The sequence below is a fragment of the Phyllostomus discolor genome, chromosome 6 (genome assembly GCF_004126475.2).
Source record: "Phyllostomus discolor isolate MPI-MPIP mPhyDis1 chromosome 6, mPhyDis1.pri.v3, whole genome shotgun sequence".
In the NCBI taxonomy this organism is placed as follows: Eukaryota; Metazoa; Chordata; class Mammalia; order Chiroptera; family Phyllostomidae; genus Phyllostomus; species Phyllostomus discolor.
This window is the reverse complement of record NC_040908.2, coordinates 70,039,990-70,056,235: the sequence shown is the minus strand read 5'-3', so window position 1 is coordinate 70,056,235 and position 16,246 is coordinate 70,039,990. Positions and strand designations below refer to the sequence as shown.

At 41.5% G+C, this 16,246-nt stretch overlaps 1 protein-coding gene across 2 annotated transcripts in view; it reads right to left on the bottom strand.

The window, feature by feature from the left end:
• Window positions 1-16,246, bottom strand: part of UXS1 (UDP-glucuronate decarboxylase 1) — a 130,035-nt gene that overhangs the window by 30,766 nt on the left and 83,023 nt on the right. For both annotated transcript variants that reach the window (XM_028516406.2, XM_028516408.2), the window contains exon 7: window positions 397-501. In XM_028516406.2, coding sequence (XP_028372207.1) covers window positions 397-501 — 105 coding nt within the window. The remainder of the gene's footprint in view (window positions 1-396; window positions 502-16,246) is intronic.

Below are 16,246 nucleotides of genomic sequence, written 5' to 3'. Positions count from 1 at the left end.
GTAAATGTTGCTGAATGTGGTATGTGTCCATGGTGTGTGAGTGTGTGTGCAGTCCTCTCCACCCCATCTCAGATCAGAGCCACCATCTCCCCTTTCTAGCAGGGAGCCATGTGCTCCACGTGTCCGAGGGGAAAGTGGAAGGAAGGTGGATTGTCAGTTGGAAGCACAGGTGGTCATCCCAGGGGAATGAACTGGTTAGCAAAGACTGGTTATGACAATGACCACCTACCCCATGACCAATTCTGATGGCAAAGTCACACTGGCACAGCCCGGGTGGGGTTGAGGGAGGGGTTTAAAGACCAGGATCAAACTCCCACAGCACAGCCAAGGACTGATGCTTGGAGTTGTCTACAGTATTCCCAACAACAGCTACAGAATAGAGAAAGGGCAACTTACCCAGCATATTTAGTGTCCCGATGGTATTGGTCTTTAGCGTCTTGATGGGGTTGTACATGTAATTTGGAGGGGAGGCTGGAGAGGCCAGATGGTATATTTGGTCAACTGAAGGAGACACAATGGGAGTATGTTATTGCCAAGAAAAACACCAAATTAGTTCTGAATGCCTGAGTTCAGACTGTTTAGTAAAGGTGTTAGTGTATCATGCACCAAAATTTGTTATTTTAGTATTCTTCGTAGAACATAATTCACATTTGCCATTAGAAGAACTTTAAACAAAAAATAGGAAGTCTAATTATCTAAAACAAAATATGTACCGGGCCAATTATTTGGGCCAGTTCTCCTCTAACGAGGGTCCACCTGATTACCATGCTGATTGTTCTCGGAGAAGCCTAGCTCCAGATAAAGCAGTCAAAACAGAAGGAAAACTGGTTTTTCAGACACAGAATCAGGCGTGAACATCTAAAGCAGCAACTGCCAACCTCTTTCATCTCACAGCACACACAAACTAATTACTAAAATTCTATGCCACACCAAAAAATGTTATATTTTTTTATCAGTCTGACAAAGTAGTTATAATTTTGATTTATGTACACCAGACAGCTGTTGTTGTGTTGGCTGTTTTCATTTTCTTATTTGACAACCTAAGGGAAAAAAGGTCAGTGCCCCTGACTGAACAGTCAAGTATTCCATGTTTTAAAAATTCTGTGGCACACCAGCTGAAAATCGCTGCTCTAAAGAACACATCATTTTAATTAAAAATCTATTACTAGTTACATAAAACAAATATGACATAAAAGCAAAGGCACAAAAGTATGAGAGAAAATAGCCTTTCCGTTTGCTTTTATGTGTCCAGTACACATAAAACCAGACCCTGAAATGACAGAGGGTTACTTTTAACGAGATGAATGGCAAAGTATTCCACACTCCTTCCCTCGCACACAGGCATCACTTTAACATCACCACCCACAACCCTCGCTCCCCAGGGTCAGATAACACCTGGCACACAGCAGAGAGGCCCTTGAGCACCGCATCTCCCTGTGAAGGGGCAGTGATGAGCAAGCACGCAGGAGGAAAGCCACTCCCCTCCAGGCAGACAGTCTGTGCCATGCCATCCCACTTTAGCTACTGAGGTCAAAGAAAACACGAGCACCATCACAAGAGAGCCAAGGAATGGGGGACCTGAAACACCACTGCCACAGGGAATCCTCCCTTGAACACAGCTTCAGCCCCCATGCAAGGGCACCTACAGGGATCCTTCCATGATGTGCCCCTCTCGGCTCCCCCTGGCCTCCTACTGGCCTCCCACACACTTCCCAACAAGGGACCAGGGCCCTCCTTTGAGGTAACAGTGAAACAAGCAAACTTGAAAAATAGCCCCCATGATGAACTTTCTGATATAACTTTCTCAGAAAACAACCTTCCCCACCAAAAAATACCCAAATTCCCCATCCACACCCACAAAACACCTGTCCCCCTAAAACTCTCCTGTAGTCTCCAGGCAAACATGGGAATCACTATAGTATCTTCAAGGACCTAGGGCTGTTTTCCGACATGCTCCCCAGTTCCAGAGGGCAAATGGGATGATAATCTCTCATCCTCAGACAAGGGGCAGAAGTGGTGGCTCTGCATCAGAGTGTGCTATCCCAGGCTGTGAGCTCAGTCTTTCAAGCCTGAGGATGTCTGAAAGACTGTGTGCCCATGAGCCACCAAACCAGGGACAGGGCGTGCTGGATGGTTCCACAGAGACAGTATCTGTGGAAAGGAAATCTAGGTATTGCGCACTTACGTAATTACCCAGTAACTGTGGGTTTTTTGTTTGTTTGTTTTTCTGGGTTGTTTTTTTTTTTTTTTTTTTGCGATACCAGGACTGTGTGTCAAGGAAGACAAGGAATAACACATGAAAGACTATGGATCCCATATTCTGGATATTGGTGAGACTTCATTGTTTGCCAAGGCTATTTCAAAAAACTCCTGAGATGATTTTTAAAAAAGGTTTTCTTGTTTAAAAAATAATACTATGCAACAACCATCCCTACCCAAATCCCAATATTTTTTTTCAGAAACAGAAAAAAATTTCATCCTAAAATTCATATTAAATCTCGAGGAAACCTGAACAATCAAAACAATCCTATTTTGAAAAGAACAAAGTTGCAGGACTCATACTTCCTGATTTCAAAACAAATTACAAAGCAACAGAAATCAAAACAGTGTGGTGCTCACATAAAGACAGACATATAAACCAATAGAACAAAGAACCCAGAAGTAAATCTTTTTGTGTATGATCAAATGATCCTCAACAAGGGCACCAAGTCATTCAATGGAGAAAGGAGAGAAGATTAACAAGTGGTGCAGGGAAAACTGAATACCTACAAGCCAAAGAATAGTTTCACCCTTATCCTGCTACACACCATAAACAAAAATTAATTCAAAATAGATTAAAGACATAAATGTAAAATCTAAAACAATAAAACTCCTAGAGGAAAACACAGAGGAAAGCTAACCTTGACATTAGTTTGGCAAAGATTTCTTGGATATGACACCAAAAACAAATGAAATGAAGGCAAACACAGACAAGTAGGACAACACCAAACTTAAAAATTTTATGCCACTATCACAGGACAAAATAAACCCAGTTAAAAAATGACAAAGCACCTCAATAAACATTTCTCCAAAGACAACATACAAATGGCCAAAAAGCTTATGAAAACATGCTCTATGTCACTAACCATCAGAGAAACGCAAATCCAAATCATAAAGAGGTATCATCACCTCATACTCCTTAGGCTACTATTAAAAAAGTAACATAAAATAACAAGTGTTGGAGAAGATATAGAGAAATTGGAAACTTTGTGTACTGTCAGTGGGAAAGTAAAATGTTTTCCACCATGGAAAACAGTATGACAATTGCTCAAAATATTAAAAATAGGCCCTGGCTGGCGTAGCTCAGTGGATTGAGCACAGGCTGCGAACCAAAGTGTTGCAGGTTCCATTCCCAGTCAGGGTACATGCCTGGGTTGCAGGCCATGACCCCCAGCAACCGCACATTGATGTGTCTGTCTGTCTGTCTGTCTCTCTCTCTCTCTCTCTCTCCCCCTCCCTCCCTTCCCTCTCTAAAAATAAATAAATAAAATCTTTAAAAAAATTAAAAATAGAATTAACGTATGATCAGAAAGTCTACTTCTGGATAAACAAAGAGAATTGAAAGCACAGTCTTAGAGACATGTTTGTACATTCACGTTCACAGCAGTACTATTCAAAATAACCAAGAAGCAACCTGTGTCCATCAGCAGATGAATGGATAAACAAAGATGGTATAGACATAGAATGGATTATTATTCAGCATTAAAAAGAAAACCCTGCTCTGGCTGGTGTGGCTCAGTGGTTCAAGTGCTGGCCTGCAAACCAAAGGGTCATTGGTTCGATTCCCAGTCAGGGCACATATCTGGGTTGTGGGCCAGGTCCCCAGTGGCGGTGCTCCAGAGAAAACCACATATTGATGTTTTTCTCCCTCTCTTTCTCTTCCCTTCCCCTTTCTTAAACAAATAAACAAACAAATGATTCAATCTTAAAAAAAAAGAAAGCCCTGTCACATGCTACAACATGGATAAACTTTGAAGACATTACTCTAAGTGAAATAAGCCAGTCACAAATAGACAAATACTGGACTTCCAGCCAAGATGGAGGCCTAGGTAGATACACTATGCCTCCCTGCACAACCAAAATTAACAATAACAAAAATTTAGAAACAAAACAACAACCAGATCTGACACAAAATTGAACTGTACGGAAGTTCAACAACCATTCATCCAGACCAGTAAGAGGGGCTGAGTGGGCAGCTGATGGAGAGGGGTCTCAGCAGGAAAAAGCAGTGGTTGGTGGTCCCCCATGCAGGCGGAGGCTGGCAGACCCTGGTGCAGGGTGGCAACTGGCAGACCCAGAGGCACGCAAAGCCACTGACTAAACACGGACACATATTCACGTGCAAATAAACCAGGTGAAAACAGGGAGCAAGACAGACCGTGCAACCCAGGGCCCCAGCACCAGGAAATAAAGCCTAAAAGCACCGACTGAAAACACTGGTGGGGGCTGAGGTGCCGGGAGACACTCCCAGCCTCACAGGAGAGTTCGTTGGAGAGACCACAGGGTCCTAGAACGTACACAAGCCCATTGACCTGGGAACCAGCACCAGAAGGGCCCAATTTGCTTGTTGAAAGCGGCAGAGGGGACTGAAATCCGACAGAGAGTAGAGCAGGTGACATTGTTCCCTCTCTGACCCCGCCCCCACATAAAGCATCACAACCCAGCTACTGGGCTGCCCCACCCTGGAGAACACCTAAGGCTCCGCCTTTCACTATGTACCAGGTGAGACCTGACACCCCTCACCCCCACCAAAAAAAATGGCTCAAACGGAAGAACAGATCAAAGCCCCAGAGCCAATACATCTAAGCGACCAAGAGATAGCTAACCTATCAGATGCACAATTCAAAGCACTGGTGATCAGGATGCTCACAGAGTTGGTTGATTTTGGTCGCGAATTAGATGAAAAATGAAGGCTACACTAAGTGAAATGAAGGAAAATGCACAGGGAACCAATAGTGATGGGAAGAAAACTGGGACTCAAATCAATGGAATGGACCAGAAGGAAGAAACAACCAACCAAACACAAAAGAATGAAGAAATAAGAATTCAAAAAAATGAGGGGAGGCTTAGGAACCTGCAGGACATCTTTAACCATTCCAACATCCGAATTATAGGGGTACCGGAAGAGGAAGAGCAACAAGTGAAAAACTTATTTGAACAAACAATAAAGGAGAACTTCCCCAATATGGCAAAGGAAGTAGACTTCCAGGAAGTCCAGGAAACTCAGAGAGTCCCAAAGAAGTTGGACCCAAGGAGGAACACACCAGGGCACATGGTAATTACATTAGCCAAGGTAAAAAATGAAGGAGAGAATCCTAGAAGCAGCAAGAGATAAGGGGAAAGAGTTCCCATCCAACTGTCAGCTGATTTCTCAAAAGAGACAAAACAGGCAAAAAGGAGCTGGAAAGAAGTATTCCAAGTCATGAAAGGCAAGGACCTACATCCAAGACTGCTCTATCCACCAAAACTTTCATTTAGAATGGAAGGGCAGATAAAGTGCTTCTCAGATAAGGTCAAGTTAAAGGAGTTCATCATCACCAAGCCCTTATTGTATGAAATGTTAAAAAGACTTATCTAAGAAAAAGAAGATTAAAAAATATGAACAGTAAAAAGACAGCAAACTCAGTTATTAATAACCACACCTAAAACAAAAGCAAACTAAGCAAACAGCTAGAACAGGAACAGAACCACAGAAATGGAGATCACATGGAGGGTTAGCAACAGGGGAGTGCTAGGAGGAGGGGGGAAAAGGGACAGAGAATAAGTAGCATAGCTGGTAGGCAGAAACTAGACAAGGGGAGCGCAAGAATAGTATGAGAAATGTAGAAGCTAAAGAACTTATGACACATGGACATGAACTAAAGGGGGAATGTGGGTGGGAGAGGCTGTGCAGGGTGGAGGGGAATAAGGGGGGAAATGGGACAACTGTAATAACATAATCAATAAAATATATTAAAAAAAACAAATAGACAAATACTGTAGGAATCCACTTATATGATGAGGTGCCAAGTAGACAAGTTCATATAGTCAAACAATAGAATGGAAATGGCATGCCTTGGCTGGGTGGCTTAGTTGGTTGGAGTGTCATCCCATATACCAGAAGGTTATGGGTTCCATTCCCAGTCAGGGCACATACCTAAGTTGCCAGTTCGATCCCTGGTCAGGGCACGTACAGGAGGCAACCAATCAATGTCTCTCTCTCCCCCCTCTTCCTCTCTCTCTCTAAAATTATTAAGAACATATCCTTGAGTGAGAATTAAAAGAAAAAAATGGTTAGGATGGTAAAAAGCAAAGATACTTAAGAGTGGCAAAAGCAGATGAAAAACAAGTATTAGTGGAAATGGGTAAAACCTTTATTACAGAAGCTGAAGTCAAAATGAATAGTTTAATTTCTGTGTTTGTTCCCCTCCCTTTCTCAGCCCTGGGAACATAATGGGTCAAAATTAGGATCCTGAACCACTGCAAATCATTCAAGATTCTCCATCAGTCCTTGCTCTTTATCAGTTGCTAGGTGAAGTTTTCGCATACCTGGGCCCCTGGCATCCTGACAAAGACACTCCAGGTGGAGAGACCCTGGATATCTATACACATGTATGTTTAAAAGCCATGTTTGAAAACGATTGGGTTAGCTTAAAATTAGAACCTCTGGTACTGAAAGAATAATTTTTCTTCAAAAACACTAAAAACTCAGGAAACCTTTTAAAATTGTTTATAGTCTCAATATGCAAATTAACTGAAGAGATCTAAGTAAGAGGAAACTACTGTGGCTGCTAACTCCCACAGTTTTTCTTAGTTGAAAACCAAAAGCAAACAAAAATGTTATTATGAAAACAACAAGTTGACAAGATTGTTCTCATAAAACAGTGATTGTTCCCATCACTGTTAGGTTGTTTTATCTTTTCTAGCTTACAAATATGACCATAAGGGCAAGGATCAGTTCTCATACACCTGCTTTTTTACAATTTTTTAAAGACTTTATTTATTTATTTTTAGAGAGGGGAAGGGAGGAAGAAAGAGAGGAAAAGAAACACTAATGAGAGAAACATTGAGCAGTTGCCTCTTGTATGTGCCCAACCAAGAACCAAACCCACAACCCAGTATGTGCCCTGACAGGGAATTGAAACAGTGACATTCCTCTTTGCAGGACGATGCCCATCCAACTGAGCCACACTGGTCAGGGCAACTGGCCTGCTTTTTTAAAAGCTGAAGGTCTGCTGTGTAAGGAGACCTTCACATTTCCTCTCTCATCACACCCGTTGCTGCTCTAGACAGCTGTACCAGATTCCAAACAGAATAAACCTGGACAGATCTTCAGAGCCGAGAGCTACACCGGACAGCACACTCAAGCACACCTAACTGTATTTGAGCTGGCTTCCCACACGATTCACCAAGCATTGGCATTTCTGCTGGAAGATGGGGCCTCCAAATGCTCTCCAAAGCCAGTGTAAATCAAAGTGTACGGGTTGTGATCTTACAGCACCAACTATTCAGCACTAATTTTACCCTTGAGGTGACAAAATATGCAGTGAAAGAAACTGCATTAAAGACTACAAGAGAAAAGGGTGCCTGGAGAGTCTAATTCCCTGAACCAAACATAGAGACTGAACATTTATAACCTGTACCCTGCCTCAGGCTCTCTTCTGCCTCAATTCAGACATCACTTTGTGTGGGAAGCCTTCCTGGTACCCAGAAAGTCACCTTCACTGCTGGCAGCCTGTGAGCTACTTAATATTATTTCAGTATGCTTTGTCAAGTGCTTCATACAAATCTTGTTCACTAGATGATAAAAGCCCATGGAGCAGGAGAAGCAAGTCCTTTTCTCCCTTATGATCACCACCCAGCTTGCTCTCTGCAGGGAGGGCAGCCCCGCCATTACCCAGAAGCACATATGAAAGCAGATTCCTGGGCAGATCTAATGTGGCAGAATGTCTAGGCACGCTGGAAATCTGACACAGAACAAATGCTGCTACACGATGCTTTAGCCCTGGCCTGCTTGGGACCAGTGTGAAGTAAGTTAGCTGAGTAAAGAGAGGAGCCATAAATTGTTTGTTTGTTTTTTTCACCCAATAGGCTATGCATCTGGTTTGTTGGTTTTTTTCACCACTGGACAATTTAGCCCAACTGCGGCTCCCATTCACTCAACCTGAAAAGGCTAAAGTATACCCTATAAAACTACTTTGTGATGTTTATTTATATAGTAGCAACACCAAAGCATCCTATTTAGGAACCTGAAAACCCTATGAAAATCAGTGTTTTCAATAGCCCTTCTTTCCCATGAGTATGTGTTCTGCATGTAACATTAACAGTGTTAACTCCAGTTCCTGGCCTAAATAGGCCCTGATACCAGAATCTGTTTACTAACTAATCTGGTAAGGAATTATGAAGAAGAAAGTCGGGGAGAAACTGTAGAACAAGCATAAGTAATCCACAATAAAAGATGCTATATAATACTAAGTAATATTAATAATAGAGCAGCAAAAAACCTCACTGCCCAGAAAAAAAAGCCCTCAAAACATGTCAACTACTTAGTTCAAAATATACCAAAAATGAGTATGGCATTCGAAACTCTAAGTAGGGGATGGAGAGAGGAAGGAAAAAGAAGAAAGGCAGGCTCAGTCAGCTGCTGGACTTGTGCCTCGAGGTGCTGAATGCCAAGTGACCCCCTCACCCCAACCCTTACATTTACATGGGTCCTGTGCTGTAATCACAGCTAGAAAAATAGTAGCCTTAAGAAGTGAGCCTAGAAGAGCTCAAATTAATAACCATTCAACAACAGTAAAGCAAACGTGTTTTCTTTTTTCACAATATTTCCGTAAGTAAGTTCAAAGCAGCATTCCTGGCAATAGCAACACAAGCATGGCATTTTTATGTTGGGAGGAGGATGGATGAGGGGTGGGAGAGCTGAGCTACACCTGGCCCTACAATGCATCCAGAATACCCAACCTGCCTGACTGCAGCGAATTTCCTATAGACTTTCACTATGAATTTCACTGTCCCTGAAATCCACATAAATGGTACATAAATGCCAAGGGGTGGGGGGGGCTGTTAAACTCGAACTCTTAAGATAACTCAAATTATTGTTCAGAGTCCATAAAGAAGTTATCTCCTACTAAAGGGAAAATGCACATAAAAACCCACTAAATGTTTATCTCTGCCTTTGATTTTTTTTTTTTACTAAAGTTCTTAGTGTAGGCTGCATAAACCTTCTCCCTGGACCAGAGACACACTCTGCTGAACTGAGAAGATATTAATTAAGGATCTGTACTCTGAAAAGGAAGTTTTTGGAAAAAATAAAACACAGAGTCAGTTCATTCTGTGAATGTGCATGTTTTAGAATATGGTAAAATCCCATCAAACAGACACTTGCTACACACTTCTTTTTTCTACAGTCCAAGTCAGAGGCTAGACATAAAAACTATAAAATGTCATTTGGCAACACAGAATGCATAGCCCAACCCACATCCTCTAACACCAGTATTTATGGAAAACAAGGCTTTAAAGGATTCAGACCTTTGCAAAGTGTAAAGACCAAATTCCTCTTGGCACAAGAAAGAAGAGTGGGATTTCACCTTGATTTCATATCAAATGATATTGGCTCAATGCAAAAGGAAGACTGCCCACACAGAGGTCTGGTTTAGCCCTAGGATGGAAAATTACCACTTGCCCATTTCCTGCAGGCTGGCAGCCACCCTCCCCTCCTCCGAATCTCCCCCAAGTACTGAGGGGCTCACCATGATAACATCATGGTCAGAAAGCATCCATGGTGCCTGAGCTGCACTGCAGGAACTCCCCATGGCTTCCAGTTCAACAGAGGATTTCTGAAAACTACAGCCTCTGCATTTCATGTTTGTAGTTGCAACATAAACTAAAAGTGAGAAATTCCTAAACTATAATTTAACAGTATTCTCATCAGAGCAGCACTCCTCAAATGTCTGCATAGAGTCAATGTGCTTAGCAAACACCATTTCATCCCACCTTTCTCTGACTTCTGGGTGGCTGGGTGTGACTGGCCCAACCTCTCCTATTCTCCCTCTTAGTGTCCATGCCTCTTGGCCTTTCACAGGACTTCCTCAGCTGGGTAAAGGTAAGTAACAGAGCGCCAAGCTGGTTTCCCCACCTATAAAACAAGGATAATGGCCTACCACACATAAACATTGAAAGAATAAATTTGTAATCATACATAGTGAGTAGAGTAGTGCTGGAACACAGCAAGTGCTGTCAGCTCCTATCGTGTCTGTCTTCATTTCCCTGGACCTCTTCTACACAGGCACTGCAAGTTCTAGGAGCTAGCTCTCCACCACATAACAAACACTTCTTCCTTTCTCTGTCCTCTACAGAAATGCTGGTCTCAAGATGCAGATGCTGGGCAAATAAACTGAGTTACTTCTGTAGGGAAGTGAGACTATATGCATCAGGAGCCTGGACATGTGTCCTAAGGTAATGACAGTGACTTAGATGTATATACTGGGTGGCTTTCAGTTTATGATGGTCCCATAGAGCAAAAAACTAAATGTCCAACAACACAGGAAAAATGAAACTATACTATATTCATAAGATGGGGAAATGCTAATAAAATAGTGTTACGAGGGAGAATGTCTCTTTGTAAAGAGATCCTATATAGACACATAATAGAAAACTAACCTGTAGCCAAAAAATGAAGTAGCTTGCTATGCATAATACAGAAAGATTGCCAGGATACAAAAAAAGATGCAGAGTAATAAAGAATCTGCTATTTTCTCTACAATGAGAATAAAGGAACTGCATATAAACACACAAAAAAAAATTTAATAGCAGTTTCCTGAGGAGACTTGAGAACTAGAAAGATAGTAGACAGAGGCAAGAGAAAGAATATTTTGGGTAGTACATCTTTCTAATTTTTAAAAGATTTTGAGCCATATATTTCCCATTAAGCATACTTTTAATTTTTAGAAAATCACATTTAGAGAAATGATTGGATTTTAACATGAATAAAGTAGTTTTGGATAGGAGGATTAAGTATAAATGTCTACTTTTCTTTCCAAATATTAATATTAAAATATTAATATCTTTAAAGCTTAATACTTTAAGATTTTAATATTTAGCTCAAAATAGTTATTTATTTATTTATTTATTTACTTTTAGAAAGGGGGGAGAGAGGGAGAGAAATGTCAATGCAAGAGAGAAACATCTATCGGTTCCCTCTCGTAGATGCCCCAACCAGGGACCAAACCTATAAACCAAGCATGTGTCCGGACTGAGAATAAAATGAGCAACACTTCACTTTGGAGGATGATGCCAACCGACCCCCACCAATCAGGGCCATTTAGTTCAAAATATTTAAAAATTTCTCTTGAGATACCTTCTTTACCCATGTGTTATGCTGTTTAATCTCCAAACATTTTTCGGAATTTCAATGATAGCTGGAAAATCCAAATTTTTTCTCTGTTTAAAAGACTTTTCTAATGATGAAAGTAATACATACATGTTAAAGATAATTTGGAAACATATAAAAATAAAATAGACATTTATACTTAATCTTCCTATCCAAAGATATCTGTTATTGGTTTCCAGTTTAATTCCACTATGGTTTAAAAGCATAACTTATATAATTTCTATTTGACATTCTTTCTATTCTATTACCACACTTAAAAGTTTGTTAAGGTGACTTCTGGTCAAGATGGAAATGGAGGTAAACACGGTTCACCTCCTCACACAACCACATCAAAATTACAACTAAACTATAGAACAACCATCATTCAGAACTGCCAGAAATCAAGTTGAATGGAAGTCCATAACTACAAAATTAAAGAAACCACATCCATCAAAACTGCTAGAGGAGAGGTAGAGAGGCAGAGACACAGAACAGGCTGCTCCTACACCCATACATGGTAGATAAAAAACAGGAGGGATACCCCAGAGTAAGGCACCCCAGCCCAGGGTTTCAACGCCAGGAAGATAAGTCCCCATAACTTCTAGCTGTAAAAACCAGTGGGGATTGAGGTGATGGAGCAAACTGCTGGATTCCTAAGCAGTTCCTCTTAAAGGGCCCACACCAAAGACTGACTCAGACTCACTCCCTCTGAGCTCCATTACTGGGGTAGCACCTGAAGGACACCAGTGAGACATGAGGAGGAACTGAACTGTTTGGCATCAAGGGGAGAGCTGGGGGACAGCTTTCTCCCAGACAGAACTTTGGGCAAGAGGCCACACTGTTTCTTTTTTGAACCCTCCCCACACAGAGCCACAGATGGAGCAGGCAGGTCCCATGTGTGCCCCACCCTATTGATTCACTGAGTCTCTGCCCCACCTAATTTACAGGCCCATCCAAACTGTTAACAGTGGCTGGCTTGTCTTGGCTATTGCTTCAGACCTTCCTAAATCCTCTCAAACAAGCAACAGCTGGCCTGAGTGAGCCCCCAGCCTCCATACCTCTTGCTCTGTGGCCCCAGGCCTAGCACTAGCAGCAGATGGTCTGGGTTCACAGCCAGGCCTTGCGGGGCACCTCCAAATCCAGTACAAGTAGCAGCCACCTGCAGATCACTTTATAGTTATGTCAAGTGACCTCAGAGAGAACACAGGCAGTCACTGTCCTGCAAGCGTTCGAGGCCAGGCAGGTTCACACAAAATTCCGGCAGACGGAAAAATATACCGAGCCATTGGGATGTCTGACATGCCTTTATTCCGAGATGGGGTGATCCACGTGTGCCACAAGCCAGGAGTCATGCCATGGGAAATCCTGACTCCCTTACATAGTAAGTGCACACAAAGCCAGCAAGGTGCCAATACTGACCTTCTAGTTATGTAACAGAGCTTCATCCTACGCATGCAGGCCCCTACTCAAGGTTATATGAACAGTTATGTTTGCCCTACATCTGGGTGAGGGAGCCTGACTGACTCTATTGTCCCTACACTGACCTTGGCTGGCACCACCCAGGAAACCCCAGAAACTGTACACACAGTGGACAGCTACAGACCATGTCAGAGCACCACCACCCAACCACCTCCACAAGCAACACACTTAAGGGGTGGACAAAGTGGGCTCCACAGCCCTGCTGAGGTAAGTCCTGATCTGCAGAGTGGGCCCCTGCACAGATGATCCTCCAGAGGGTGGAGGTTGGTCTCAGTGACTACAGCCAGTCCTTGCAGCTGAGTGGCCTGGGTAAATCCATCCCACTGAACTGTCAACAGCATCAAGGCTGAACTACAAGAGGAAAAGTGCACTCAGCCCACACAGAGGGTACACCTTGAGTATCCAACTTAGGGTATAGGGGAGGCTGCACCACTGGACCCTACAGGACACTCACTGCATTAGGCCACACTACCAAGACAGGGGAGTCATAGCAGCTCTACCTAATACACAGAAACAAACACAGGGAGACTACCAAATGAGGAAACAAAAAACATGACCCAAATGAAAGAACAGACCAAAACTCCTGAAAATGAACTAAACAAAATGGAGATAAGCAATCCATCAGATGCAGAGTTCAGCACAGTGGTTATAAGGATGCTGAAGGAACTTAGTGAGGACCTCAACAGCATAAAAAAGATCCAGTCAGAAATGAAGGATACACTAATTGAAATAAACAACAATTAACAGAAAAATCAACAATAGACTGGATGAAGCCAAGGAGCAAATCAATGATTTGGAACATAAGGAAGCAGAAAACAACCAATCAGAACAACAAGAAGAGAAAAGAATCCAAAAAAATGAAAATGAAGAATAAGAAGCTTCTGGGATAATTTAAGTATACCAACATTCCCATCAAAGGGGTGCTGAAGAAGAAGAAAAAGAACAAGTAACTGGAAATCTATTTGAAAAAATAATAAAAGGAAACATCCTTAACTTGGTAAAGGAAATAGACACACAAGTCTAGGAGCAAGCATAGAGCATAGAGTCCCAAACAAGATGAACCAAAGAGGCCCACACCAAAACTCATTATGATAAAAATGCCAAAGATTAAAAACAAAGAGAGAACCTTAAAAGCAGCAGGAGAAAAGCAGTTAGTTACCTACTGCTGAGTTCCCCTAAGACCTGTTAGCTGATTTCTCAAAAGAAACTTTGTAGGCTAGAAGAGATTGGCAAGAAATGTTCAAAGTTGTGAAAAGCAGGGATCTACAGCCAAGGTTGCTCTACCCAGCAAAGCTATCATTTAGAATGGAAGGGCAGATAAAGAGCTTCCCAGACAAGAAAAATCTAAAGGAGTTCATCATCACCAAACCCTTATTACATGAAATGTTAAAGGGACTCACCAGTATTTACAAAACAGAAGACCAAAACTATGAACAATAAAATAGCAATAATTACACACTTATCAACAATTTAACTGAAAAAATAAACTAAGCAAACAAGAACAGAGACAGAATCATCAACACGTAGAGCATTTTGATGGTATCCGGTTGGGAGGTGGGTGTGGGGCAATGGCTGAAGAGGTGAGGGGATTAAGAAGTGCAAGTTGATAGTTACAGAATAGCCATGGGGATGTAAAGTACACTACTGGATATGAAGTAACCAAAGAACTTACTGCATGGCCTATGGACATGAACAAAGGGGTGAAGATTGTCTGTGGCAGTGGGGGTACTGGGTGGAAGGGTGCAAGTGGGGGAAAACTGGGACAACTGTAATAGCATAAACAATAATATAATGTTTTTAAAGTTTCCTTAGGTATATTTTATGTCCCAGAATGTGGTCAATCTAGGTGAATTTTCCATGGAAGCTTGAGAAGAAATGTGTTTTCTACTATTGTTGAACAAAGTAATCTACAGATGTCAATTATATCCAGCTGATTAATGGTAGTGTTGAGTCCAATTATGTCTTAACTGATTTCCTGCCTGCTGGACCTGTCCATTACTGACAGAAGGGGGAGGGTGAATTCCCCAACTATAATAGTGGATTCATCTCTTCACTGTAGTAACTGTTAAGTGCACACACATTGAGGACATCTTGGAGAGCTGACACTTGTTTTGTTATGCAATGTCATTCTTTATCCCTGCTAATATTCCTTACTCTGAAGTCTTGTTTGTCTGAAATTAATATAACTACTCCATCCTTCTTTTGATTAGTATTAGCATAGTATTGGCTTGACCAAAAAGTCTGTTTAGTTTTTCCATAAAGCAAAAGGTGCATTTTTCATTTTCACCATTAACTTTATTGATTTGGGTATTCTGACTATATTGGTTATCTCCTCCTATAACATTGATTGTTCTCAATTAATGTCTCAATTTGATCACCATCAACTTCAGCTGGTCTAACCAATAGCACAGCATTGTCCAGCGATAAATCTCCAGCACAAAACTTTGGAAACCACTTTTGACATGTTCAATCAGTCACAGCACCTTCTCCACACACTGAATAAATCTTTTTTTTGCAATTCAGTTGTGTTTTTCTTTCTTGAAATAATAAAGCATAATATGCCGAAAATGTTGCATATTTTCTTCTACCTTCAATATTAAAATTTCTACACAAATTCACCAACTTTGAATAGTTTTTTAATGCATGCTAATATGACAGTTGTCATAATACAATCTAACAAAATTTTTCTGAATGAAGTTAAAGACAACTAAGAACTACTAGAATCATCTTACAGAAAAAGAACAAATGAACTTTTTGGCCAACCCAATATATCTTTCTCTCCCCTTTACTTTTAATCTATCTGTACAATTATATATAAAGTGTGATTTCTTATTTAAAAAACATATAAAAGTTGACCCCTGAACAATGTGGGGTTAGGGACATGAAACCTCCATGCAGATGAAAATCCACATGTAAACACTGACAACCCCAAAACTTAAGTACTAATAGCCTACTATTATTAACCAGAAGCCTTACTGCTAACATAAACAGTCAATTAACACACTATAAACCATTTGAAAAGGGTTTGGGAGAGCTTCAAATGGAGATAGTGGCAAAAGTAAAGGCAATACTAGCCTCCTCCAATAACCACATCAAAAATACAACTAAACTACACAACAACCATCATTCAGAACTGCCTGAAATCTAGCTGAATGGAAGTCCTACAACAAAGAAGGATAATAAAGAAGCCACATAGAAACTAGTAGGAGGGGTGGAGACATAGAGCATGCTGGTCCCATATCAACATGTGGAAGATAAAAATCAGGAGGGATATCTTGGCTGCAGAGGTCCCTTCTGAGGATCAAGGAGTCCCAGCACCACATGAGACCACCCAGCTCAGAGTTACAATGCCAGGAAGAGAAGTCACCATAACTTCTA